Source organism: Vulpes lagopus, chromosome 10 (genome assembly GCF_018345385.1).
Source record: "Vulpes lagopus strain Blue_001 chromosome 10, ASM1834538v1, whole genome shotgun sequence".
Classification (NCBI taxonomy): domain Eukaryota; kingdom Metazoa; phylum Chordata; class Mammalia; order Carnivora; family Canidae; genus Vulpes; species Vulpes lagopus.
Window position 1 is genome coordinate 18,347,082 of NC_054833.1, and position 27,355 is coordinate 18,374,436.

A 27,355-nucleotide genomic window follows, 5' to 3' on the forward strand; every position below is an offset into this window, starting at 1 on the left:
CTCCCCTCCCCCTCCGTCCTCCTCCCTCCTCTCCCCTCCCCCTCCGTCCTCCTCACTCCTCTCCCCTCCCCCTCCCCTCCCCTCCCCCTCTCTCCTCCTCCCTCCTCTCCCCTCCCCCTCCCCCCCTCCGCGCGGACTGGGCCTCGGCCTCGGCGGGCGCGGGGCGGGGCGTGGCCGGGCCGGGGCGCGGCCTGCGGGGGGCGGGGCGGGGCGGGGGCGGGGCGGGCGGCGGCGGCGCGGAGGGGACCGGCCGCGGCGGCGAGAGCGCGCCAGCCCCGCCGTGATGCCCGCGCGCCCCGGACGCGTCCTCCCGCCGCTGCTCCTGCCGCTGCTGCTGCTGCTGGGCGATGGCGGCGGGCGCGGGCCCGGGGGCGCCTGGGCCCAGGGCGCGGCGGCGGCGGGCGGGGAGGACGGGCCCCGCGGGGACGCGGACGCGGGCGGGGGCGGGGGCGCGGGCGCGGGCGGCCGGGACCCGCACGCCAGGCACCTGTACACGGCCGACATGTTCACGCACGGGATCCGCAGCGCCGCGCACTTCGTCATGTTCTTCGCGCCCTGGTAAGCGGCCGCGCTGCTCGGGGCCCGCGGGGCGGGGGCGGGCGCGGGGGCGCAGGGGCGGGGGGCGGGGGGCGCTCGCGGCTGACGTGGCGCAGGGCGGCGGGCGAGGCTGGAGGGCGGGCCCCGGGCCACCCCGGGAGGAGGCCGCCCGCCCGCCCCGAGGCCCCGCCCCCACCTCCCACCCCCCCCCGCCCCCCCCACCCCGAACTTCCTGCGCGGCGGCGGCGGCCTGCGGGGGCGGGGGCCCGGGGCCACGTGCGCGGGGTCTGGGTGCGCCCCCCGCAGGCCCGTCCCTGCACCGGGGGTTACTTGGAAAACACGGAAACTCGCAGAGATGTGACGGCGCACCTGGTGCCCGGGGCGGGGGTGGGAAGGGGCAGCTCGGGCGGGGGGGCCGGGGACCCCCTCGCAGCTCACAGTGGACGGGGAGCTGTGCCCGGGGCTCCCGGCCCCCCCCTGCAGCCCCCCCCCACCTCCACCCCGCTGCTCCCTAGGGGCCCGGTCCTCTGCTCCCGCCCCCCTGCAGCCCCCCCCCACCTCCACCCCGCTGCTCCCTAGGGGCCCGGTCCTCTGCTCCCGCCCCCCTGCAGCCCCCCCCCACCTCCACCCCGCTGCTCCCTTGGGGCCCGGTCCTCTGCTCCCGCCCCCCTGCAGCCCCCCCCCACCTCCACCCCGCTGCTCCCTTGGGGCCCGGTCCTCTGCTCCCGCCCCCCTGCATCCCCCCCCCCACCTCCACCCCGCTCTCCCTTGGGGCCCGGTCCTCTGCTCCCGCCCCCCTGCAGCCCCCCCCCACCTCCACCCCGCTGCTCCCTTGGGGCCCGGTCCTCTGCTCCCGCCCCCCTGCAGCCCCCCCCCACCTCCACCCCGCTGCTCCCTTGGGGCCCGGTCCTCTGCTCCCGCCCCCCTGCATCCCCCCCCCCACCTCCACCCCGCTCTCCCTTGGGGCCCGGTCCTCTGCTCCCGCCCCCTGCAGCCCCCCCCCCACCTCCACCCCGCTGCTCCCTTGGGGCCCGGTCCTCTGCTCCCACCCCCCTGCAGCCCCCCCCCCACCTCCACCCCGCTGCTCCCTTGGGGCCCGGTCCTCTGCTCCCGCCCCCTGCAGCCCCCCCCACCTCCCCCCGCTGCTCCCTAGGGGCCCGGTCCTCTGCTCCCGCCCCCTGCAGCCCCCTCCCCGCACCGCCCCCCCCCCCGCACCTCCCCCCCGCTGCTCTCGTGGGGCCTGGTCCTCCCGCCCGGGCTCTCCGCTGGGCCGGTCGCGGCGACCCTTCCCCGGGACCCGGCCTCCGGGGCCTCCCGACGCTCGGGAGCCGGCTCCAGGCCCAGGCGGCTCGCAGGCTCACGGCAGCATCTGGCATGTTTCCCCGGAGCGGGAGAGAGGCTCGCGGAGACGTGGGGAAGGGATGTAGGCAGGAACCGGGAGAAGATGCCCAAGAAAAACCGGCTTGTTCCGAAAATGTGCGGGCGGAAGTTGGAGGAAACTTTTTTTTTTCTTTTTCTTTCCATAATCAGGCTGTTCGTGCATTTCAGTTCTTTGCAGATAAATCAGCTTCGGGGGTGGGGGGTGGGGGGGGAGGCAGGTCTGGGTCAGAGCTGTCACTTATTCACTGTGTTTCAACTGCCCAAGAACCGGTCGGGGGTGAGGTTTTAGAGCTGCCCGAGGCCTAGAAGATACTTTGTAGCAACAGATAATCGCTCATTATTCATAGTTCTTCTGCGGAGGAGTATTTTCAGAGTAACTACTCCAGTTAAATACGCTACTTAATGGGAGCCTTTTTCAGTGGGATAAGCCCATGGGTTGTTTTTCTTTATTGTTTTAAAAAACTGACCCATAGACATATAAAGTCCGTAGGGTGCCGATGGAGTTTTAATTTTGGAGTCTCAGTAATACCTACAGCTAGTCCTAGACAGAGTGAGGCACAAGACTGGCAAATCTGGGCATTTGCTATTAAGGAAATTCCTTTTCTAGATGGACGCTCCCAGAAAAATTAACTTTTGAAGGTTTTTTTCTTCTTCTTAAGAGTCTACTACAGTGTACTTAAATAGAGACGCGTGGTTTCTCCAATGGCATTTAAAAGCCTGACTTTAAGAACACACTGGAGCTCACGTAGAACATGCTGTGGGCTACCCATTTCCCCCATCTCTTTCCAGTTTCCGTCTCTGGAATGTTAGAAGCCCACATGTGATCTGGGGGCAGGGGTGGCATGTAACAAAAATATTGCTCTGCATATTTTTGCTCTGAACCTGGTGGATGTAAGGACGTCCCTCTGCTGTAGATTTTGCATTAACATCAGGCCACAGCTTCTGTATGGCCAGTTGTGGGTCACCTTGAATCTGGTGGACAATGAGGTCAAGGCTGGGGCCACCTCCTGGGGGGGCACCAGGTGGCTTTGCTCCGTTACATGGCCACAGTGGCTTTGCTCCATTACATGGCCACAGACTGCCTTCTGAATGTAGCTACTGTCTCACAGGTTCATGTAGAGCCACAAGGGGCCCAACCAGAGGTGCCGACCACATGGCACCCACGGATCGATCCATCACTAAGAAATCGCCGGGCTTAGTACCTGCCAAGCATGTGCTGAGTGCTGGGAGTACAGCTGTAAAAAGAACAGTGCTTGTCTTCATGGCACTTGCACCATATAAATTATGTAACTTAATACATAACAGTATAACTTACGTGTAACACTGGTTTTCCCTCACAATTACTGTCCAGGAAAGAAGGAATCATACTGTATTTGAGCTTCTTGTAAAGCAGGGGTTCTCTTTGCTGGCCAGGAAAGTGCTTGCACAGGGAAGCCACATTAGCTTGAAGCCGACTTGTCCAGGGCTACCTTTCCGTGCTTGTTATGGAGGTCAACTGTCAGAAAAGAAGAGGCAAAGAAAAAAAAAAAGAGACGCAATTTAACACTGATTTTCTTGAGAAGTTACTTTGAGGACAGATGGACCATTTTCAATGTTGGGGCGTTCATATAAGCACACATTATAAAGATCACTTTGAAAGGTAATAGGGCAACTTTGTTCCTCTGTAGACATCGTGAATACACACTAGGTGAATGACCCCCTCCCCCCCGCCCCAGGCTGTAATTCTGTGTGACTGTCCTTGAGGCTCGAGACCCAAGTTTCCAGTCCCAGCTCATGCAGACTTTAGATACGGCATTGCAGGCAGCTGATAAGTAAGGATGGTCAGTTCTATCTGCATTTGCAGATACTTATTTAGGAGAGTCTCAGCTAAAAAGGAGCAATTAAGGCGAGCAGTGCAAGGTTGCTGCAGGAGAGCGGGGAGCCAGGGAGCTTTCCAGAACAAGAGAAGGGCACCAAGCAGCCTGGGAAGTCAGAGCTGACTTCTTGGAGGAAGTGACACCCAAACTAAACCTGAAGGGCAAATTCCTGTCTGCCCAGGTGGGCCTAGAGAGGCGGTGTCCCAGGGAGCCGGTACCGCTTCCTGGGGGGCAGGCCAAAGCGGGGCCCTTCCAGAAAGCGCGGGTAGTAGCATTTGGCTCCGGGACAGATGGCAAGGGCAGGCGAGCAGCAGGGGAGGTCCGCAGGCCCCGAGCATGGTGGGTGGCAGGCCCAGTGCCTTGCTGGGTGTCCCTTTGGGGCTGGGAACCCCGTAGGGGCTCCCCGGGGGTGGTGGCAGGGCAGCGTGCTGCAGTGACACCCACAGAGGTGGGTCCGGCGCCCTCCGGCCCGGGACTCAGCGTCCCCTCACCTGCTTCCAGGTGTGGACACTGCCAGCGGCTGCAGCCTACCTGGAACGAGCTGGGAGACAAGTACAACAGCATGGAGGACGCCAAGGTCTACGTGGCCAAGGTGGACTGCACGGCCGACTCAGACGTGTGCTCCGAGCAGGGCGTGCGAGGATACCCCACGTAAGTCGGGGCCTGGTCCCCTGCGCGCCCCGTGCTAGGCTTCTGGTAGCCCACTCTGTGGTCCGAGGGGGGGGGCGCTGAAGCTAAGCCCGGAGGGCTGTCCCTCACGCAAGAAGAAACGCCTTCTTGGGCTTTGTTTGGAAAACGCCTTTCATGAATCCGTGTGGGGTTTTCTTGTTTCTAAGAGTGTGTGTGTGTGTGTGTGTGTGTGTGTGTAAGTGTAAGAAGCAGAAACGGTGGCCTCCGCGGCGTCCCGTCAGCCGTGATGCTCACAAGTACTTTGACCCCACGAGCAAGCTTTGTCATCAGTTTTACTTTGAGTCTTTGGTCACTTCTGTTGTTGTCGAGCATCCTTCCTGGAGTAAGTTCCCAAGCGAGGCGCGCAGGGCTGCTTCTGTTGGAAGGAAAGGGGACAAAGGAATCTAGCTGCTCTAACAAGGGGCGTTCCTTACGGCCTTGACTGTTAAAATAAATTTTGGGGGGTGGGGGGTGGGGTCTTAAGAGACAGAAATTGATACTGGCCCAATAAGCAAAAGGGGATGAAATGGAAGGCGGTGGAAGAAGCTCTGAGGCTCAGCTCCTCCAAGGGTTTAGGGCCCCGTTTAGTCCCGTAAGTGACTAACCCTTCCAGCCCTGCATCCCTCGCAGTCACGGTGGGCTTGGGCTCACCACCGATTGCCCAGCTTCAATGGAATGTTCTTTGCAGTCCTTGTGGCCAAAGGGGCAGGGTGTCTTAGGCAGCAGCCCCCCTCAGACCACATGCAGGTGGTAGAGTGAAGGTGCTGTTTCCATATGTATGGCGGGGTGCTGGCCACTGCACTCCCCAGATATTGGTTCGTGTTGATGAAAGAAGGAAGTTCTTGTAAAACCTGGGCCTGTCTTCAGACCCGAGAGCCAGCATGGAAAAGTCTAGCGCAGAAGAGGGGAGGGAGCTCTGGGCTGGAACCTAAAAGCCAAGTCAGAATCCTGGTCCTACCCTTTATTTATCACGCAGCCCAGGTCACGCCATTTAACCTCGGAGTCTGAAGAAGGATGTTGATACCACCCCCTCCAGTAACACTGTTAGATGAAATAACATGTTTGCAGACACTGATCTGAACACACACAGTAAATGTCTAAGGTTTCCCCTAACATTTGGAAATCGGGCATTTTTCACAAAGGATCCTAGAATTCTTGGTCTTTGGTGACCACTGCTGATCTAAGTGCCATCATTCAGATCAGATCAGTGGAGAAAATTTTCTACCACGTGCACCTACCTAGAGGCATCATTGTCCTATGCTTCATAGCATTGCCTTTAAAGGAAACTCCGCATAGACAGCGTTGCCAGGAAGCCGTCTGAGTGGTGGGTCCAGGTGAGGAGATTGATGCTTACCTGTTGAGAGCCCGTTACTTTCAAGGTGCAGAGGCAACGGAGATGGTAGGCTATGGTGTCCACTCTTAAGGAGTGGGCCGAGTGTGGCCATGTGGTCATGTGTGTCACCAGCCACACCACTTGGGAGGGAGGCAGGCCTCGTGAGGCTGAGCAGAGCAAGTGTGAGGGGGCGACAGAGGGTTCCACCTCGACCTGGTCATCTGAGCTATCTGGCTGCGACACCACTTGCTCCACAGATGTTATCCACAGAGTTTTAAATATTTCATTTATTTATTTGTGAGAGGTGGAGCGGGGGGAGGAGCAGAGGGAGAGGGACAAGCAGACTCCAAGCTGAGCACAGAGCCTGATGTGGGGCTCGATCTCCTGACTCTGAGATGGTGAACTGAGCCAAAATCAAGAGTGGGATGCTCAGCCAACTGGGCCGCCCCGGTGCCCCATTATTCTCAGATTTTAAAGAGCCCCGTTGAATCACGTGTCCTGATTTAGGAGATACGGTCTCCCCGAGAACACCATGCACTGGTTTTGTGTCCTTAAAAAGAACTGAAGTGAGCTCGCACGACAGTGAACATTGTTTGGGAAGGAAATTCCTCTGCGACCCTCACAGCCCTGAGCCGGTGCTGGAGGACAGATTTCTTTCGGGGAATGCAGGAGGCAGGGTGCACCGCGTTAACCCTGGTCCCGCCAGGCATTCACGTATTGACCTTTGTGAGATTTGCTTCCCCCCGACACGGTGCCCATCTCAGGGAGATGCAGCAGATGATGGATGCAAATGCCTGAGCACACGGTGTGGGGTCCTTCTAGCCATGGGCCCTCCCACTGAAATAAAGGGTTGCACGGGGAGAGAGTTGGGGTTCCCATTCTCCTAGGATTTCTCAGGGTGCTTAGAAAAGTGTTTTGAGGTCATGCTGTTGAGCCGGTAAGGAATCCGCATCATCTGGGGGAGGTTTGCTAGGGCTGCCGACACAAGCACTGCAAACCAGGTGACTGAAGAGAACAGAAATTTATCGTCTCACGGTTGGGGAGGCCAACAGCGCTCTGAAACCCAGAGGGGAATCCTTTCTTGCCTCTGCCTAGCGTCTGGTGGTGGCTGCACCCAAACCTCCGTCCTCACGGCCTTCTTCCTCTGTACATGGCTCTCTCTGTGTCCAAATCCCCCCCCGCCCTTTTTTAAAAAGATTTTATTTATTCATCCATGAGAGACACAGAGAGAAGCAGAGACATAGGGAGAGGGAGAAGCAGGCTCCATGCAGGGAGCCCAATGTGGGACTCGATCCGGCCAGGTTCCTGGGATCACGCTCTGAGCCAAAGGCAGACGCTCAACTGCTGAGCCACCCAGGTGACCCAATGTCCTCCTTTTTATAAGGACCCCAGACATGCTGGATTAGGGCCCACCCTCATAGCCTCATTGTCATTTACTTATATCTGTAAGGATCCTATTTCCAAATAAGGCTACATTCTGAGGGACAGGCGGCTAGGACTTCAACAGGTCGGCTTTGGGCGACCCAAGTCAGCCAGTAACACCACCTCTTCTGTAGCGCTAGGACTGCGATCCTAGATTTCCAGAGTGACCCACTAATGGAGCTTTTTCTCCCCTGCCGTCTCCTTGAAAGAAAGACAGATCACCAGGAAGAGCAAACACCCATGTGGCAATTTAGAAATAGCGGGAAACGTTTGGGGCTGTCCTTTGGGCTCGTACCCTGTGGCCATCTCCCCATCGCCTCCCTCAGCCCATCTACAGCGAGAACTGGGGCCAGATGCCCCGGACAGTCTGTAAAGGAAGCCCTAATTCTATCCCTCGGCTCTCTGAACCTAAGGAAGAGCCTCTGGCGTGGGCAGGCTACAGAGATTTCTAATCCAACGAGAAGAGATTTCAAAAAATTATTTGTGTGTTGCTTAGCACACACCAAATCAGAAAAAAAAAAAAAAATCACAGGTGAGGTTTTACTGCATTTTAATGTTAGCAAAGAATTGGAGGGAATGGGCCCGATTGTGCTGGTGGTTCCAGGCCTTTTCCACTCTGAAGAGCTCTGGTGAGGGAGGCCCCCCTGGAAGAGAGACGGGGCGGGGGCGGAGGGGGGCATGGGTGGGGGACTCCACTAAGCATCTTCTAGCTCTCGCGGGCACGGCAGGTTTCCAGAGCTTCCGGAGGTCCCAGGGGTGGGTGCCGGCCTTCGTAACCGTGAGATCATCCTCGAGCTGCTCACCACGTATAAGTTGGTGAAGTAGCGGGGTCGTAGCCAGGCTGCCGGGAGTCCGGCCGGGAGGGCCGTAAAGGTCCGAGCTCCCGAGGAGGCAGGGCCCGAGCTCTCCCCGGAGGCCCGTGGCGACGTCGCCGAAGCTGCACGATCTCAGGGTGGGGAAGGCCCGTGGCCCGCGGGGATCCGACCGCCTCTTCCAGCTAACGTGCTGGTCTCGAACCTTCATTCTGAGGCCTTGGGGAGTTAGCTCTTCAGCCCTGCGGCGCCGAAGCCCGGGTACCTTGAGTTCTGACGCTGCGCCCCCGCCGCCCGGCCTCTGCCGCCAGTGCCCACGCGCGTGCCGCACAGCGCAGGGTGATTTGGAGGAAGAGGCGCCCAAAACTGCTGGCCTCTGTTTCCCTCCTCCTGTGGTTGCCGTATATTCCTGCTGCATCCTCGACGCCTCCTGTGAAGCGCTACCTGGAGCCTGTTTTTCCGTCACCTCGAATGGCACAGGGTCTGGAAGTGTGCTTCCCGCCCCCGGCGGGGCCTCCTGCTCGGCCACCAGAGGAAGGGCTGTGCACTCTTATCTGCAGCCCCCTTCGGAGGCTAATTTACATGGAAAAAGAAAATTCCTGCTCCATGGGGGAAGTGATAGACCGTATCAAGCAATGTCAAGGCTGTTCTCATGCTGGAAATGTAAATTCTCCCAGAACCTGGGCATTCGTGCTTTGTAAGAGTCGAAGAGCTGACAGGGTAGCCCGGAAACACGTTTATTGCCAAACAGTACTATGTCTACTACAGTTTTAAGTTTTTTGTTTAAAGATTTTATTTATTCATGAGGGGATCCCTGGGTGGTGCAGCGGTTTAGCGCCTGCCTTTGGCCCAGGGCGCGATCCTGGAGACCCAGGATCGAATCCCATGTCGGGCTCCCGGTGCATGGAGCCTGCTTCTCCCTCTGCCTATGTCTCTGCCCCCCTCTCTCTCTCTGTCTATCATAAATAAATAAAAATTTAAAAAAAGAAAAAAATAAAGATTTTATTTATTCATGAGAGAGAGAGAGGCAGAGACATAGGGAGAGGGAGGAGCAGGCTCCATGCAGGGAGCCCAACGTGGGACTCGATCCCCGGATCCTGGGATCACGCCCTGGGCCGAAGGCAGGCGCTCAACCCTCAACCGCTGAGCCACCCAGGGATCCCCCCACCTTTTTTTTTAAGATTTTATTTATTCATGAGAGACAGAGAAGCAGAGGCAATAAATTATTTTCTTTAAAAACTGTAAGACTGTAAGAACTACTAAAGCCTGGGAAGGATGATGAATACCTAGCAAGGAAAAGCCTGGAAGTCCTGTCGCCCAAACCCCAGTGGTTTGGGGTTTTGTTCACAGCTTCTTGGACTTCATGTGTTCTCCTCGGTCTTATTTTTCTTGAATAAGTTAAGAGACTTCTTAAACGTGTGGGATTAGGTGGATATGTTTTCTCCCGGGACATCATTTCCCTGTCTTTCTGAGGTCTAGCGGAGGGTGGCAGACCCGTGCCTGGCTGCGTGCGGCCAACTGAGGGGTCCCAGGGGTCCCAACGGGACAGCGCCATCCACTCGGAGCGCTCCCACCTGTTGAAAACTGCTCTGTCTTGTCCTCTCTCGACCTTTCAGCTTGAAGTTTTTCAAGCCTGGCCAGGAAGCTGTGAAGTACCAGGGGCCTCGGGATTTCCAGGCACTGGAGAACTGGATGCTGCAAACGCTGAACGAGGAGCCTGCGGTGAGTGCAAGGAGGCCTCCCCGCCTCCCGTCCTCTCTCCCTTCCTACAGTTCGGGGTAGTAAAGAGGCCGGTAAGGTCCCGTTTCGAAGCACCTTTATAGTCTTAGAAATGGATCGACGTTTGTAGGTAGAAAGGGACTCTTTTTCCCTTCCCAGTTTCTGTTTATTGTGGTAGAATACACATGGTACGAAATTTACCATCGTAGCCGTTTCTGAGCACACAAATCCGGTGGTGGCCGGCGCGCTGACCCTGTTGCGCAGCCATCCCCAGCCCTCTCTTCACCTTGCAGAACCGAAACCCCGTCTCCACTGAACACCAGCCCCCCCTCACCTTCCCCACCCCAGCGCCTCCCGCCCCTCGGCAACCCCTTCTTTTGGTCTCTGTTCTCACTGCTCTGGGTAGCGTAGTGGAAAAAGGTGAACTGTTACCGACAGAGCTTTTTATTATGGAAATGCTCAAACACGCACACGAGTAGAGAGAAGAGTAATGAGCAGCAGTGCGTGAACGAGGGGGAGGATGACGATGGTCCCCGACTCTACCGGTTCTCCCCGTCTTGCTGACCTTGTGCTGTGCCCTTGTCTGGCCACGGAGTCAGCCCTCGGAGAGCATCATCTGTGGACACCCCAGGGCACATCTCACAGAGGTGCACTTAGTACTTTTTAACATGAACCTCTGTGCCGTGCTCACACGTATACAGGTGACACTAATTCTTTAGCATCACGGATTGACTCGGGGTCAGGGCCAGGCCTAAGCCCAAATATCCAGTCCAGGCCAACTTCCCGCCTTCTCTTGCCGTGTGAACCCCTCCTTTTCCTCTGAACTCTGAGGACCGAGGTGCTCGCCAGCGTGGCCGATAACGTCATTTAATAAAAACCTTTAATACCCTCAGTGTCTGCCCTCCCTGGCCTCAGGGTAGTGAGATCAGGGCGGTGTGGAGACTCTAGGATTTCTGAGAGAATTTCTAAAGATGCAGCTGTGTGTAGAATGTTACTAAGAAAATTCTACAGTTCTTCCCCTCCAATTGATGTTGGGGGTCTTAGTTTTGTATCACAAATCAGTACGATCATAAAGCATCCAGTAAGCATCCCTTCGTGTGCGGCGTGTTCTGCTTTAACGCAGATGCTCAGGAGGCTGGGTTGGGTTTGACGGCTCATGGCGCTGTGTCGTGAGGGTCCGGAAAGACGGCCAGTGTCCCGTGCTGTAGGATTCTGACGAAATAAGAACCCCTGAAGTCTAACTTCAACAGAATGGTTCAGTGAGACGGCTTTTGGGTTGGAGGTGGGCGCTTGCTGCCTCCAAGGTGGTCCGCGCCCACATGAGGGACCAGCAGGCTTTGGGGACTCTGCTGCTGTCGGGGTCACTGCCCAGGGTGACTGCGTGGTCCTCTGGCTGTGACCACGTTGTGCGTAGATGTCACAGCCTGTCGGAAGCGCACCTGCTACTCCGGTGCCGGGTCCCCTCGTGCTCACCAAGGCTGCAGCTAACTGCATGGTGCAAGGCCTCGAAGGAGGGTTGAGCAGAGACTTCATCTAATTTTAGGTAACGGGGAAAGCCACAAGCCCTCAGAATCCATCTGCATGTTTGTCAGGGCCAGAGAGTTACATGGGCAGGTGGGAATTTCATACAGATTTATTTTTATTTTTTTGTTATTTTTTTTTAAGATTTTTAAAAATTTTTATTTATTTATGATAGTCACAGAGAGAGAGAGAGAGAGGCAGAGACACAGGCAGAGGGAGAAGCAGGCTCCATGCACCGGGAGCCCGACATGGGATTCGATCCCGGGTCTCCAGGACCGCGCCTTGGGCCAAAGGCAGGCGCCAAGCCGCTGCGCCACCCAGGGATCCCCCTTCATACAGATTTAAACTTCAGTTGGTTTCCTCTGTGAAAATGTTTTCTGATTGGAGGAGACCAGCTTTCAAAAAGTCAATAGTCTCACAAACACGTTGATCTCTTTTCTCATCGTTCTTTGGCGCCAAAATGCCAGTCTTCTGTGACGGCTTCGCTCAGGAAACCCGGAGGCACGTGAGGACGGCAGAGGGACTTGGTCTAGTGCACTGAGCTCCCCTCTCAGGCCGTGGCAGCCCCAGCGCAGGTGGGGAAGGACCGAGGCCGGGCCTCTGCCCGCTGGCGGCGGAGACGTCCCGAGCCCAAACGGGTGTCCCCTCCGGTGAGGGGCTTGGCTGCTGGGGTCCACCCACACCCCATGCCCTCGCTTCCACAATCGCTGGGAACAGTAACCGTGTGCCTCATCGTAGGAAAGTTCAAATACGCCCACCTTATATTGCAAACCGAAAATTCTTTTCAATTTGGAACTTGCTTTTTATTGGAGGTGTAAACGTTTTAAAAAGTTCTTCATCCGTATTTATACCTCAGTAACTTGATGTATACGTTTTTTGTGTATTGAAACAGGATAGCTTTAGATTGACCCCACCCAGTGTTGTGGCAATAGTAAAGAAACTGGAAGGAAGGAAGGAAGGAAGGAAGGAAGGAAGGAAGGGAGGGAGGGAGGGAAAACCTGCTACTTTGTTTTCAATTTCCCTATTTGCTTCTGTATTTTTTTCTTAAATAGTTAAAACCATATAAATGTGGTTTTTTCACAAGTGATATTTTTATACAGTTACCTTTATACTGATCATATATTTTTTAAAGATCTTATGTATTTATCCATGAGAGACACACAGAGAGAGGCAGAGACACAGGCAGAGGGAGGGAGGAGCAGGCTCCCTGTGGGGGGCCCAACGTGGGACTCCATCCCGGGACCCCAGCCCGAGCCGGAGGCAGACGCCCACCGCCGAGCCATCCAGGTGCCCCGTGTGTATCATATTTGATACTGTCATGTGGGTTTGCCAGAACTCAGCTCCTTCTTGTCAATGGATATTTAGGTCATTTACAATTTTTCCATCAGAAGTGCTCAAGGAATGTGATAATCTTTGTAAAAGACATCTTTTCCTTCTGAGTGAGGTTTTTTTCTTAATTTATTTAAAGATTTTATTTATTTATTCGTATAAGACAGAGAGAGGTGCAGAGACACAGGCAGAGGGAGAAGCAGGCTCCAGCAGGGAGCCTGACGTGGGACTCGATCCCGGGACCCTGGGATCACGCCCTGGGTCGAAGGCAGGCGCTCAACTGCTGCGCCACCCGGGGATCCCCCAGAGTGAGGTTTTTAAAAACCTGTCACCAGACAAAATTGCAAGGCCAACCAAGCCAGGCCAGTCGCAGGTGAGTAGGGCAGGCTGCCATCGGGGGCTGCGGCGTGGCCCGGGAGCAGGTGGGACCACAGGCCTCCCGCAGCCTCCGGCTGTGCGCTGTCAGCGCTCCTCATGGCTTCACCTGGGTGTTATCCTTCAGAGAAACAGGCGCGGCCAGGTAGGACCTGAGTGGCACCCACCCCCGTGCGGGGCTCCCTGTCGCCTCGGGCTCTTGGGTTGAGGCCCCCGCTGTGTGGTGCTGCGGTGACAGGACGGCTCCTGCTCTGGCGCCGGCAGACGTGTCCCCCAGAAGGCCCCTCGCCGCTCTTCGGGGCCAGCGCTCAGGGAGTTCACCTCGAGCTCCCCGGGGATCAGGGGCCCTGCGCCAGGGAGCGGGCGGCATGCCCCTTGGGGTGGGCCTGGCCCCTGCGTCTGCCCGCTCTGTCCCAGTGGGGATGCCGCCAAGGGGCTTTCTGCTGGAGTGTGGATTCCCGCCTCGGGTTCCCTCCACACAGCAGCATCCCACGGAGTCTGATGTAGCCAGGTCAGGGAGGAGGCCTGTGGAAGGTTCTAGACAGACACGAGTCTCCTCCTCAGCAGGTCTCACTATGTCTCTGCATGGAAACCCAGTGACCGTTGTCTCGTTTCTCCCCATTAGACACCAGAGCCGGCAGCAGAACCACCCAGAGCCCCTGAGCGCAAGCAGGGCCTGTACGAGCTCTCAGCGAGCAACTTTGAGCTGCACGTGGCGCAAGGTATGCCGGGTGAATGGCGTGGCTGTCCGCGGCGGGAGACGCACCTCTCAGAACCACTGAGCATCCGCCACTCCTTGATCGGCCGGGCGTTTCCTTCTTGGCATTTGAGGGCTCACGGGAACGTCTGTGGCACTGAGCCTGGTTTCTCTCTTCCAGACCCGTTAACATCCTTGTTCGCGCTCTTCCTCTTGGCAGTGATTCCTCTGGTCCCTGTCCTTGGAGAGAGGCCAGTTTTAGGCTAGCCGGAGCCTTAAGCTCACAAATCACAAACGGGCACACTTAATTTGTACACCAGCTGGACGGTGCATCCTTGGCTGAGAAAGGGTTTATTTATATTAATGTGAATCGTGCTTATTGACCTGAGGCAGAAAATAGAAGTGTCTTATGTATTTACCCTAGAATTTAGTGGGACCGTCGTGTGCAAAACAGAATGGGTGTTCTTTATGCTTAAAATACTTTTCTGTATCACATCCCTTTTTTTTTTTGAAAATGGTCTCCCGAATACAGAATGACCTGTGTACAGTCTCTAAGGTCAATGGCACGTAAGTCCCCGATTCGCACGTTCCCGAACAGCTGGCTCGAAAGCACATGCGGCCCCCTCGTCCATCTCCGTGCTCAGAGGCAGCCGTGGAGAGAAGTCCTCCCAGAAGACTGGGTTGGAAAGGTGGGGAAAAGGGCTGAAAATCCTGCCCGGCCTTGTCTCTCCACGGCCGCCGAGTCGCAACCCCACCCCACCTGAGGCCCAAGAGGACTTCCTGCGACACCTTGAGCTGTTCTCCCTGGGGTGAAAGGTGGCTGTTTGTCCGGGCGGGGACGGTGCGGCCTCGGAGTGTTTTCCCTGACGGGGGCTTAGGTTAGTGCCCACGAGCTCCGCTGGGTCCCTCCCCGAGCACGGGCCAATGACCCTCCAGTGGGCTCCTTCCCGGACGTCTCGTCCCCGCCTCACGGACAAGGCCAGCACCGTCCCTGTCTGGGGAGGCGCAGCTGCAGCCTTGCAGATCAGGTGCCGATTTGTTGCATGAAGTTTTTCACCATTTCCCTGGAACGTGTCGCGGCTGTGGTGATAACACGGCGTGGGCAGGTGGCGCGGCCGAGTCCTGCACACGTTGGTACTGGGGGTTTGTTCTCTCTCTGGTCACGGCCTGATTTGGGTCTCGTCTCAGCCAAACATCTTTTAGTCTGGTCAACGTAGAACAGCCTAGAAAAAATCTTCAGTATCTAAATAATGAGGTTGTGTGGGTTTGGGTTGTGTGTTTTTTTTTTTTTCCCTCCTGGCGAAGGGGGTATTAACTCAGGTTTTAAATCCGTTTATTTTTATTGTCAAATAAGACACAAAAAGCAAATGTGGAGCTTAGTGAATTGTTCTAGAGTAGCCACTCTGTAACCACTGTCCAGTTCAAGAAATAAGACCGCCAGCCTCTCCTAACTCTGGCCACGTCCCAGCCCTCCTGCCCTCACGGAGGTGGCGTCCTGACTTTTATGGAAACCACACCTTACTGTATCATTCTCCGCCCAAATATGCATTCCTTTTTTTTTTTTCTTTTAAAGACTTTATTCATGAGAGACACACAGAGAGAGGCAGAGACACAGGCAGAGGGAGAAGCAGGCTCCCTGTGGGGAGCCCGATGCGAGACTCGATCCCAGGACCCCGGGATCACTCCCTGAACTGAAAGCAGGGCTCAGCCGCTGAGCCACCCAGGCGTCCGCCCAAATATGCGTTGCTAAAACTAATGTTTAGTTCATTCTTTCTTTCACATACATCTCTCTCGAGTCTCAGTCTACGTGCTCCCCCAACATCTCATTTTCTTCCTTGCGCTCTGGTTGCTGAGCACAGAGGTCATGAGACCTGCGGAATTCTCCAGCCCGGACTTCACCAGTCCTGTCCCTGTGGTGCAGTTCGACGTGTTTCCCTAAGTCCGTTAATTTATTAGGGTTGCCAGATGCTGATATATTCTAATGAAAATGTCCTTTTTTTCATTGTTTGACGGAGAGAAACTTGCCTTCCTTCGTCACACGGTCATCCGGCGGTACAGCTCGTGTAAGACAGGCAGGGGAATTGCCCGATTCTTCCCCTTTATTGCCAGTTCTTCAAATGAGGAGTTGGTTCCCTGTTGTCCCCCAAAGATAACAAACTAGAATTTGTTTTGAGGCTCCTCGTGGACTCAAAGACTTTGTCGGCAGAGTCCCTTGTGACCAGCAAAAGGGTTCACACTGACGTTAGCGTAGCAGGAGGACCACGATGCCTCCCTCCAGTCTCTAGTGTAAGGTGTGACGTGAGTAACCCTCCTTCTCCCTTCTCTGCCCTGGCTCCCCACCGAAGGCGACCACTTTATCAAGTTCTTCGCTCCGTGGTGTGGTCACTGCAAAGCTCTGGCTCCAGCCTGGGAGCAGCTGGCTCTGGGCCTTGAACATTCTGAAACTGTCAAGATTGGCAAGGTAAGTGAAAGCCCTTATTACCCTGGAAATAGACCGCCTTTGGCTGGATTAATTAGCAGAGTAGCCCATTATTCATTCTGTGTGCAAAGTCGCAAACGTGATTTATTAATTCCATTTAGTGTGCCACTTGATAATTCATTTCGCCTTCACAGATGGCAGGCTGGTTTCAAATGTGCTGGCTTTTCCACAGCCTACAGATAAATTATGGCTTTGGCTCCTTTGTTTATTTTGAAGCAAAGGCCAATTCTGAATTGGCAGCCCCAGAGCCCTTCCTGCAAAGATACGGGGCACAGCCTTCGTGAGTGCTCGCTGGCCGGACTTGGAGGCCATCCACATTTGACCTCACCCAAGAGCTGTCACCGAGAGGAGCCTGAGCTCCGTGCTCACAGAGGCCTGCACAGGGGCCCCCTCCGGTGAGCCCCGCTCTCCCTGCTGCCTGGGAGTCTTTCCAGCTTCCCCCACTTTGCGGAGAGAAGCCAGAAATGGTGTCTAACAACTTCTGTGTAAGTGGATTTTCTGGAAATATCCAGAGCAGCTCCTGGACCGTCCAACACTTTCGGTCTCACCCAGCCTTTAGCACCCACCAGACATCCAGGCACGGGTTTCCTTTTATGAAAATCCCATTTTTTGCTTTGCCAGCGGGCTGATTTGTTTACAGAAGTAATGCTGCGTGTCCAGGAACTGCAGTTAATGAGATGCTCCGCCCAGTACAGGGAGATGGTCCGAAGTGTGAGCTTAGGAGCCGGGTAGACCTGGCCGGCCGGCCCTCGGCCAGCCCTCGGCCAGCCCTCGGCCAGCCCTCGGCCACCCCTCCACACCTCGGTCTCCCCACTGGGCAAAAGCGCGAGGAGACCTGCCATGTGGCGGGTGGTGCGGGTGAAAGTCAGATGCTTCGTGGGACGCGTGGCATGAGGCACGTGCCTGGTGAACTGTAAGAGTTGTTGTGAGTTCAGTGGATTGAAATACTTTCGATTACATATTCTAGTTATACATGTTATGCTTTTGTGTTTAGTGAACATTTCATGGAAGTGGTCAGAATTTTCTTGTCTTCTATCTTCCCAATTCCTTGCATCCTTAAATTTATGAGTTTTTATGGGACAGAACTTCCAGTTTGTGTCAGTAGAGGTTTCTGGTAGAGTCAGGCATGAGCGGCACAGTCTGTCCCTCCAGGCTGGGGCTCTTCATCTCTGGACCCGCAGGCGGCTGGGTGGCCGGGTTAGCCTGGACCAGCGTCATGCCCCCCGCCCCCCCCCCCCCCCCGACTTCAGGCTGGGCCTCCTGGGCTTCCCCTTGATAATCTAACAGCTGACTTCAGTCTTGTGTGTGAAAGTGATATTTTCATCCTACTTTTTTGACACAGTGAAGAACAACTTAGTGTCCCACTAGCTGATTTTAACGCCAGTAGACAATCAGAAAGAAGTGACTTAAGATAAAATGTTTCATGGAAACGTTGAACAGAATCTAGAAAAGATTTAAATGAAATAAATTTAAAGAGCTGTGATAGTTGGTGAATTGAGTTTATAGAACTAAGAACATAATATAACCTTAATTTGATGTCTTTTCAGTTATCTTTATACCAAGTACTGCTATTTATATACATTTTAAGATTTTATTTATTTGAGAGAGAGAGAGACAGAGAGTGCATGCACGCATGTGAGCACGTGCAAACGGGCGGAGGCAGAAGCGGGCTCCCCTCCGAGCAGCCTGACGCGGGGCTCCATCCCAGGACCTGAGATCGTGACCTGAGCCAGAGGCAGACGCTGAACCCACTGAGCACCCAAGGGCCCCTAAATACTCCTATTTAAAATTCACTGCCTGCTCCTCCTTGATTCCACAGTTCCCTAGGTTGGAGCGTGAGGGTAAATCTGCAGGCTAGCATCGGCCTGGGCCTCTGTCACCCACAGCCAGGCCTCCCGTCCCCAGACGTCAGGCTAGGCTCCCCTTTTCGCTCTGCTCACCAGCTCCAGGTAAAATGTTAACCCAGCACTAGCACGCGTAGGTGAGCTGAGTGAGTCGTTTCTCTAAATCTCCCCACCCTGCTCCCTCAGCTCAGGTGGACCCTGGGGTGGCTCTTAGGAAGTCTGTCCCCAAACTGCACCTTGCTGGCAGGGGTGCCACGGACCCAGAAATCGGTGTGGCAGGAAGATTCTTGAAGAAACGCACGGTGACTGTGGTCTTACTTTGTGTTCAGGTTGACTGTACGCAGCACTATGAACTCTGTTCGGGGAACCAGGTCCGTGGCTACCCTGCTCTCCTGTGGTTCCGAGACGGACAGAAGGTACGTCCACGGGGCCGGGGCTGCCCTCCCCGCAGCGGGCTGCTGCTCGGTGGCTTCAGGGCCGTGGCACCTGCCAGCGTGGCTCGTCTGGGCATGGGCTTGAAGGCTTAGGTGATGGTGGAACCGGTGTCGCTCCCTTACCTGATAAGGTTTGGGTGGTGGACAAAACCTGTCCGTGGTCCTCCCGTTTGGAAACGTTTCGGTCGGCTCAAGGTAGCGCCAGATGAGCTGCCCTGCTGTAGCTGCGGGCGGGTCACGGTCCCCAAGCGGGGTCAAGGTGGGCTCCCGGGAAGGTGCTCGCCCCTGGCCGACGGTCAGCTTCTCAAAGAGCGGAGCGGGCCCGATCGGCCTGGTCCCCACCACCCCGCTTAGGAGCGTGGCTCCACACAGCGCTCCCATGACGGCCTCGTGAAGCTGGCCGGCTGGGGTGAACTCTGAGCGGAGCGCCCAGGTGAGCTAACCCGACGGCCTTTTTGGGTGGCCCTTTCCTCGGACAGATCGACCAGTACAAGGGGAAGCGGGATTTGGAGTCCCTGAGAGAGTACGTGGAGTCACAGCTGCGGAGCGCCGAGCGCGAGGCCCCGGAGACCATCCAGCCGTCGGAGGCCCCAGTGGCAGCTGCTGATCCTGTGGCGCAGGTGGGTGCTGCTGGGTGCCGCTGGGTGCAGCCGGGTGCTCGCTGTGGTCGGGAGGGCCCACGGCAGCTCCTCTGCTCCAGCACCACGGGCAACGGGGCAGCGGGAGGCAGGTCACAGTCTCCAGGTGGGTGCCCGCTGCTGACGTCTCCACGTGAACGGTGCTCTTCGCACGTGCTGGCAAGGGGTAAACCTACCAGCTTCTCTGAAGTCGCTGGGAGCATTTGGTGGCAAAGGCTGTGAAAGTCTCCTCCCTTTGATTCGGTAAGCGCTACATTTTTTTTTTTTCTTTTTAATTAATTTTTATTGGTGTTCAATTTACCAACATACAGAATAACACCCAGTGCTCATCCCATCAAGTGTCCCCCTCAGTGCCAGTCACACATTCACCCCCACCCCCCACCCTCCTCTCCTTCCACCACCCCTAGTTCATTTCCCAGAGTTAGGAGTCTTTATGTTCTGTCTCCCTTCCTGATATTTCCCAACATTTCTTTTCCCTTCCTTTATATTCCCTTTCACTATTATTCATATTCCCCAAATGAATGAGAACATACACTGTTTGTCCTTCTCCGATTGACTTATTTCACTCAGCATAATACCCTCCAGTTCCATCCACGTTGAAGCAAATGGTGGGTATTTGTCGTTTCTAATTGCTGAGTAATATTCCATTGTATACATAGACCACAGCTTCTTTATCCATCATCTTTCGATGGACACCGAGGCTCCTTCCACAGTTTGGCTATTGTGGCCATTGCTGATAGAAACATCGGGGTGCAGGTGTCCCGGCGTTTCATTGCATCTGTATCTTTGGGGTAAATCCCCAACAGTGCAATTGCTGGGTCGTAGGGCAGGTCTATTTTTAACTCTTTGAGGAACCTCCACACAGTTTTCCAGAGTGGCTGCACCAGTTCACATTCCCACCAACAGTGTAGGAGGGTTCCCTTTTCTCCGCATCCTCTCCAACATTTGTGGTTTCCTGCCTTGTTAATTTTCCCCATTCTCACTGGTGTGAGGTGGTATCTCATTGTGGTTTTGATTTGTATTTCCCTGATGGCAGGTAAGCGCTACATTTGAGGGCATTTGCTAGGAAAATCGGCTGCCGCCAGTTAGGGCCCCACCTCTGTTCGTCTTCAGGACCTGCTGCAGTAATTTTACCCCGTGGAAAGGCCCTGAAAGATCTGCAGCAGCAAAGCCTGAGAGGCCGGCCGCTGGCCCTAGCGCACTCCGTTTGCTGAGGCCGGCCGTCTCTGACTCACGGCCGTGCTGCCTTTATTCAGAGAGTGGAAGGTTCTAGATTCACTTGTGCATTTTTTGAGCACATTTCAGGCACTGTCCCAGGCCACCAGGAAACAAGAGCAAATAAGAGCGCCTTCCCCCCTGGTGGGGCAGACGGAGGCCGCACATACAAAGAGAGGCCCTGGGGCCGTGACCCACGCGTGCGTGCCAGGCCGTGCCAGGCCGGTCAGGGCTGTCGTGGGAGCTGGGGGCAGGCGGGCAGGGAGTGTCACCAACTGAAAGGTGCACTGGTATTTGCCGGAGCGCTGTGGCGGCTGCAGAGACAAGGCTTGTCCGATGGAGGAGAGAGCGGGAGCGGGAGCCCGTGGGTGTGCCGTGGCCGGGCACGCGTGGGGCTGGGGCGGCCGGCAGTCGGGGAAGGGATCACAGAGGCCTGTGTCGGCTGGCCCAGGACTGTGAGCTTCGCCCTGTACGTATTGGGAGCCAGGGGAAGGTATGAGTAGATTTGCATTTTAGATGCTTGGCAGAAAGAGACGGAAAACCAGCGCACTGGGGCCGCAGGATGAAGCAGCCCCCGAACTAAGGCCGTGGTGGGGGCAGAGGGGAGAAGGCAGGAGGTGGAAGGAGCCCCGCTCTGCTGAGCGCAGTCGGGAAGGTGGCGTGTCTGGGGGGATGCCTGGCGCTCTGGTGAACCTGGCGAGCCACGGTGCACACCACGTGTGAGAGAAGCAGGGGCGGGGGGAGTTCAGGTATCAAGTTGCTGATTTCCAGGGCTGTGGTGGGGACCAGGCCGAGGGGTCTAGTGGACACCTGTAGGCTTCTGCATCTGCAGCCATAGGTGGAGGCCAAGGCCGAAGCCTTGGGCACAAAGGACATTATCCAGAGACTCAAAATCCTGTCCTAGGAAACCCGTGCTTGATTGCCTGCCTACCTGAGAGCCATAAAGCCTGTCAACCTATTTCCAGAACAGAATGTTCAGGCTCGTACGACTGTCGTGCGTGGCACGCCGAGTTCTTAGCTGGGACACCAGGACAGGGTGGGCGAAGAAGGGGCTGTGTGGCCTGGTTGCATGGGGCTGGGGCAGTGAGTGTGCAGACACCACCCCCCTTCCACTCCCCCCCAGCAACTCTCGAACCCTCAGCGTTTACGTAACAGATCCTGGCTCACCGGGACCACTGCTCCCTGGGCCGCCGTCGTGTGGAATTGGAAAACACCGAGTCCTCCCCCCCCCCGCCCCGTCCTGCTAGAATGGGGACAGGGATGGGCCTCCTCGCCCCACAGCCCATCCCTGACTTGGATTCTTAGGTTGGGGACGACCTGGGTGTTGGTTCCAAGTTGATGTTTTGGTCTGAGAAGCAAACAACGGATTTTGTAGTAGCCGCAACCACGTATGTTAGGGGAGCGTGTGTGTCACGGTGGTTACGAAGGTCACCCCAAATTGAATATCATAATACACCGAACAGCTTCCATTTATAATACACTTTGCCAGCCTTAGGTAGGCCTCTCCGGGAGCGCGGTGTCGTATTTCTGGACACAGAGAAAGCTGGGCTGTGCCCTCGAATCACTGACACGCGTTACTCGACGCCAGACTCAAGGGGAGCAGCCCTGTGCTTATCACACGATAAATCGTCACGTTCTTGCTCTCGTGAGAGAAGCGCAGATCCATTTTTGGAAAAGCCCACGGACGTAATTCCGTAAAGCCCTGTCAAGGCCACGTGGCTTTAGAGCAGGCTGCCGTGTGGCACCTTCCCCCGACATTGCCCAGCCAGAACGATGAGCGGTTGGCACATTTACTTTGAATTTAAAACCAGAACGCAGCCTGTGAAACGTAAAACACGCACCGTTGCCTGTGGTTTACCAAGGAGGTCCGTGGTAAGGTCAGTGCGCAGAGAACTTTCACAGCTCCGTGTGCTGGGGGGCCGGAGGGCCGGCGAGGACGGCGTGTGCGCACGTCAGGCGGGCCAGGGAGTCGGGGTGTTGGACCCCTGCTGCGGGGGCTGGGGGCTCCGAGCCTGGGAGGTGTAGCCCGGAGCCCAGGCCACGCAGAGCCAACCGGGCCGCACCCCAGAGCCCCGGAGAGCGGCAGCGGCACCCGAACCCACTCGGGCTGGCCGAGGACCACGTCCTGCCTCCTCCGGGGTTCAGGACCTGGGGAAGCTGTGACGAACCCCTGGCCCTTCTGGTGTAGCTTGTGAAATGCAAGTTGCGTATTTTTGTGCGACCCTGGAGCGCGCATGGCAGCATCTTAAAAAGATTCTCGATGTGTGTTTCTGCTACCCCGAAGCACGGCCCTGCTCTGCCTAAGGGATGCATTTGAACCGCGGCTCTTCTCCCCCCCCCCCCCCCCCCAACACGCAGGGCACGGTGTTGGCGCTCACGGAGAAGAACTTCGAGGACACCATTGCAGAAGGATTAACCTTCATCAAGTTTTATGCTCCATGGTAAGTGGCTGTTTACCTAGAAACTTCTCTGTCCCGATGCTGGAGTCCCATCATCGCCTCCCGCTTGTCAGCCAGCGCGCTCTGCTCGGCGTTGGCGGGGGCCACCTTTACACACAGGCTCTGTTGTAGGAAGTAAGAGGTGGCTGTTGGCGCCTCCGTTCAGCTTGGTCGAGGCCGGTTTGGTGGTGTCCACAGCAGTTATCTATGGAGGATGAGGTCAGTTTATTTTAAAGTTCAGTCTGTTCGGGGGGAAAACATGAAAACGGAGAATTAGGATGGCCACGTGACAGCTTAGGTTTTGTGGTATCTGTCCTTTTCCAAATTGATTGTTTTTTGGTTAAGTCCATCAAACCACGAGTGTCATGACGTAGCTTCACTCCGTGGCCTCTCGGACGTCGTAGAGCAATCCAGTAGTGAGCCGAACCTTCCTGCCACATGGTCCTCGGGACCCAGGCAGAGAGGGAGGACACCTGGTTGGTGCCCAGGGCCACCTGAAGCGGGGCAGCTGGCAGGGGCCAAGACTCCGCGTGCCCTCCCTATCCTCTGAGCCTCAGTTTCCTCAGCTGTAAAAGGGGAAGAATGCTTTGTCTTCAAAACAATCCCCTTAGAAAAGCAGAGTCTCGAGGAGAGACTGTGAGATTCTCTTTCTAAACACGAGCGAGTAAGCCCACCAACGTGTCACTTCTCTGCAGTTTGTTCCATTCTGGGTGTTTGTGAGAAACCACAGTGGCAGAGATAAGAAGTCGGTGAGCCTGTGACTTGCGGGAGTTGTGCAGGGTTTGTCCCTAATGAATAAAAACACAAGGGGCGTCTGGGCGGCGCCGTCAGTTGAGCATCCAGCTCTTGATTTTGGCTCAGGGCAGGGAGATCGGGCCCCACATTGAGTTCCATGCTCAGCGTGGAGTCTGCTTGAGGCTTCTCCGCCTCCCTCTGCCCCTCCCCCTGGTCACTCTCTAAAATAATCATTTAAACAATAGAATCACTAGTAAATGATACCTTTAAATCTATTGTTTTCTTTTTTTTTTTTTTTTTTTTTAAGTGTTTAGGCTATACAGGTCAAATCTGAGGACAGGAGCTCCCTTTTCAGTGAAGGGGCGCCGTGACGGGTAGGAGGGCAGGCTGGTGCAAACTTGGCATTGGCTTCAGTGCTCGCACCAAGCAGATGAAGCGCGAGGGAAGCCTTAAGGTGGTCTTGAACTTGGGACCATAGCAATCAAACCTAAAATGAAGTGTTTTTTTTTTAAAAAAAAAATGCATCGAGTTGGTTTGGCTTCCTGTGTGTCACTTGTGCTCATGTCGCATCCAGCTCCCACGTGGGCCAGTACGCTCCGCTTACCGTCCTGGAAAGGGTCTCAGAATCGAAACTTGCTTCCACATGAGCTTTGCTGCTACCGGGTTAGCCAAAAGTCTGCTTCGGATTGACTGGAATTCCTTGTTTGGGACGGGAGGAGGAAGCGTTAGTGCTCCTCTGGGCAAATCTGATGTTTTACGAACTTCTAGGCAATGGCTGCCTGCCTCCCACGGCAGAAACAAGGCTCGGCTTGGCGGCAAGCTGCAGGGGAGCCAGCCTGACCCAGGGCTCCCACAAAGCTGTGTCCTTCTCTTCCCAGGTGCGGTCATTGTAAGAATCTAGCTCCCACGTGGGAGGAACTCTCTAGAAAGGAATTCCCTGGTTTGGCAGAGGTCAAGATCGCGGAGGTGGACTGTACTGCCGAACGGAGCATCTGCAGCAAGTACTCGGTGGGTACATGTGTGTGGAAAGCCCCCGCGGGAGCCCTGGCGGGGAGGGGGGTGACCACATGGAGCCGTCGTCTGAGGTGGTCGTCACCGGGGTGACCCACGCTGCCCTCAGCTTCTCAACGAGGTGTTGCTTGTGTCCTTGTGAGGTTCCCGCTTTGTGTTCATTTTGAAAAGCAAAAGAGATGCTGAGTCAAAGGAAGGGCTCTCTTTTTCCATGAGCTCTCCACCTGTCCTCATGGGGGGATTTGGGGTCTTGCTGTCTGCATAGGAGATGGCGCAGTGGACTCCAGGCTTGAGAATGGGGTGCTCCCTACACGGCCGCTCTGGCTGGCCGAGCAGTCGGCGGACGGGTAGCCTTCGTCTCAAACCCTCGAGTGGATTACTTTGCAGACCTAAGCCCATGTTCTCAGTAAGGGAAGCAGCCGCACTTCCTCCTGCAAGGGCCGTCCCAGCAAGCCAGACCGCGCCCGGGCTTCTTACTGGGCTGTCGCCCACTCTCTGAGCCATCAGCACAATCTGCGCACCCAGAAGATTTGTAATTGACGTTTTTGCTTCTATGGTATCTTGTTAAAACATTTGGAGGCCCTGGAGTTCCCTCCCTCGCTAGATTCAGAGTAGATGTGGGGGCGCCCGGGTGGCGCAGTCAGGTAAGCGGCAGACTCTTGGTTTCCGCTCAGGTCATGACTTTAGAGTCGTGAGGTCGAGCCCCGCTTAGTGGGGAGTCTGCTTGGGATTGTCTCCTCCTACCCTGCTCTCGAGTAGGCTCCAAGTAAGTAAAATCTTAAATAAAAAAAACTTCTTACAAGAAGATCTTATTTTTTTGGTACCTTAGTCTTAGAAAAGAAGTGCGTTGCAGCTGGAAAACGTATCCTCAAGGATGTTGCTGCCACACTGCGGGGGCCCCCAGAGTGGGGGGATTCACCAGGGGCTTGCTGGGAATGCAGAGCCCCAGGACCACCTGGCCTGTGCACCGGGGCTCCGGGTGGTGGCCTGTGCACGAAAGCTCCAGACGCTCCCCTTTTGGGTGACGTCCTCTCTTTGACATTAGTCTTGAGTGTATTTTTGGATGGGAAAGAGAAGAGCCCCCAAGGCTTTGCTCTTTGCTTTTTTATACTTTTTAAACGGTACATACCTTTCAAGAATGTACCCATGAGCTCTCCTGGTCACGACGATAGGAGCTTTTCTGGTTTTATTTAAGAAACAATCTGTATGTGACCTGGACCACTGGTTTTCATCTTTTTTTTTTTAAGGTACGAGGCTACCCCACATTGTTGCTTTTCCGCGGAGGGCAGAAAGTCAGCGAGCACAATGGAAGCAGAGACCTGGACTCCCTGCACCAGTTTGTCCTACGACAGGCCAGAGATGAGCTGTAAAATCTGCGCCCGGGCCGTCGGAGCGGAACCGCGCGGGTGCCGTGGAGGCTCTGCTGGTGGCTTTTCAGAGAGCTGAATGTACTAAACTTGTGGTATCCTCTTTGTGTGTGTGTTTTTTAAGCCAACACACTCTACAGATTCTTTACTAAGTTTCTCTAAGTAAATGCGTAACTCATGGTCCCTTCGCAAACTAAATATTTTCAGTGGCCGATCTGTCGTCCCCTTCAACCTTTTCTTGATGAATCTAAATGGTTTCCTTTGAGACTAAAATAGAGTTGAGGAAAATCAAATTGCCCAGCTATTTTTGGCTCCTGAGTGATTCTGGTGAAAGCATCCTCTAAAGCATCGCTGGTGAACTGCCCACGAGCTCTGGAAAGGCGGCAGTAGTGCTGTTCCTCTGATCTGAAGGGCAAAACTGCTTGATCGCACGCTTGGTCACTAGCTTGGAGCAGATCTAAAAACAGAAACCCCAGGCCTCTGGAAGATACCTCCACGCCCACCCCTGGCTTTGTTGCCTCTGTCAACGCTTCTTTCATCGCAGAGCTCAGCCATTGTAATGAGAGCAGTGGGATTTCTGACACGTGCCTGAATAAGAGAATGTTGGTGCCATAACCGTGTGCGTGCGTGCGCGTGTGCGTGTGTGTGTGGATGCCTCTGTCAGTCATGGGAAATCTCATGAGAGATGTCTTTAGTTAGGTCCTCGTGAAGCCTACAGTCCATGTGAACGTTAAGACTTGACATCTCCCACAGAAAATGTGGGCAAGGAAGTTCCACGAGGCTTGTCCTGACTGTCCTGTCACCTCCCAGAACATTTCTGGTTGGATTTGCCACCTGGGTATGGGGACCGGGAAGGCCCTCCAGCCCCGCTCTGCGGAGCCCCTGCTGGAAGCAGCTCCAGATTCTGCTTCTAAGTCATTGAGAGGCTGACTGGGCTGCTCTCCTCCGTGGGGAGAGCGCGATTAAGTTGGCCTCAAGACCCAAAGACTGAGGTGGGGGTGGGGGGTGGGGGTGCTGGGCCAGGGCCGCACAGGCCACGTCGCCACCAGTGCGGGACCAGTCTAAGCCACGCCGTCCTGGTGGTTGAGCATTTCACACTGGAAAATAGGCTCCCTTCGGACTAGGCTCCCTTAGGATACGGACCTGTATGTCCTTTGCCATCGACTCCCTTCTCATAACAACCCTCCATTTCCCACACGCTCTGCCCCACTTCCCATGCTCAGGGTGGGTGCGGTCCGTGGACACCCAGTAACTGGTGGTGGGACTCTGAGAAACAGAACCACGTCTGCTGTCTGGGGCAGGAGACCACAGAGCAGGATCTCGGCCAGCCTCTGCCTTAAAGGAAATCTTTATTAATTATGTATGGTTCACAGATGTCCTTTTAAAACCCCAACTTTCTAGAGAAGCACAATCCTCATGAGTGGCTTCAGCTTTGCATCATGAGTCTTGTATTAAAATCCAAGTGGTACAATTTGTTTACACTATGATACTTTCTAAATAAACTCTTTTTTTAAAAAAAAAAAAAGTCTGGTCTCTCCTTAAAT

The 27,355-nt window shown here is 55.5% G+C and overlaps 1 protein-coding gene across 1 annotated transcript; it reads left to right on the plus strand.

The window, feature by feature from the left end:
* The first annotated feature begins 224 nt into the window (after positions 1 to 224).
* On the plus strand, positions 225 to 27,336 carry TXNDC5 (thioredoxin domain containing 5). The gene is made up of 10 exons (XM_041770448.1): positions 225 to 558; positions 4,275 to 4,424; positions 9,626 to 9,731; positions 13,579 to 13,675; positions 15,996 to 16,111; positions 18,303 to 18,389; positions 18,887 to 19,027; positions 22,619 to 22,701; positions 24,312 to 24,441; positions 25,692 to 27,336. The coding sequence occupies exons 1-10, from the start codon at positions 284 to 286 to the stop codon at positions 25,812 to 25,814; spliced, it is 1,308 nt and encodes a 435-aa protein (XP_041626382.1). The 5' UTR covers positions 225 to 283; the 3' UTR covers positions 25,815 to 27,336.
* The last annotated feature ends 19 nt before the right edge of the window (positions 27,337 to 27,355 follow it).

Excerpts from the sequence above, each read along its gene's own strand:
- TXNDC5 (XM_041770448.1), top strand. The coding sequence starts at position 284 with ATGCCCGCGCGCCCCGGACGCGTCCTCCCGCCGCTGCTCCTGCCGCTG. Across the intron at positions 4,425-9,625 it reads GGCGTGCGAGGATACCCCAC|CTTGAAGTTTTTCAAGCCTG; the intron begins GTAAGTCGGGGC and ends TCGACCTTTCAG. Across the intron at positions 19,028-22,618 it reads CTGCTGATCCTGTGGCGCAG|GGCACGGTGTTGGCGCTCAC; the intron begins GTGGGTGCTGCT and ends CCCAACACGCAG.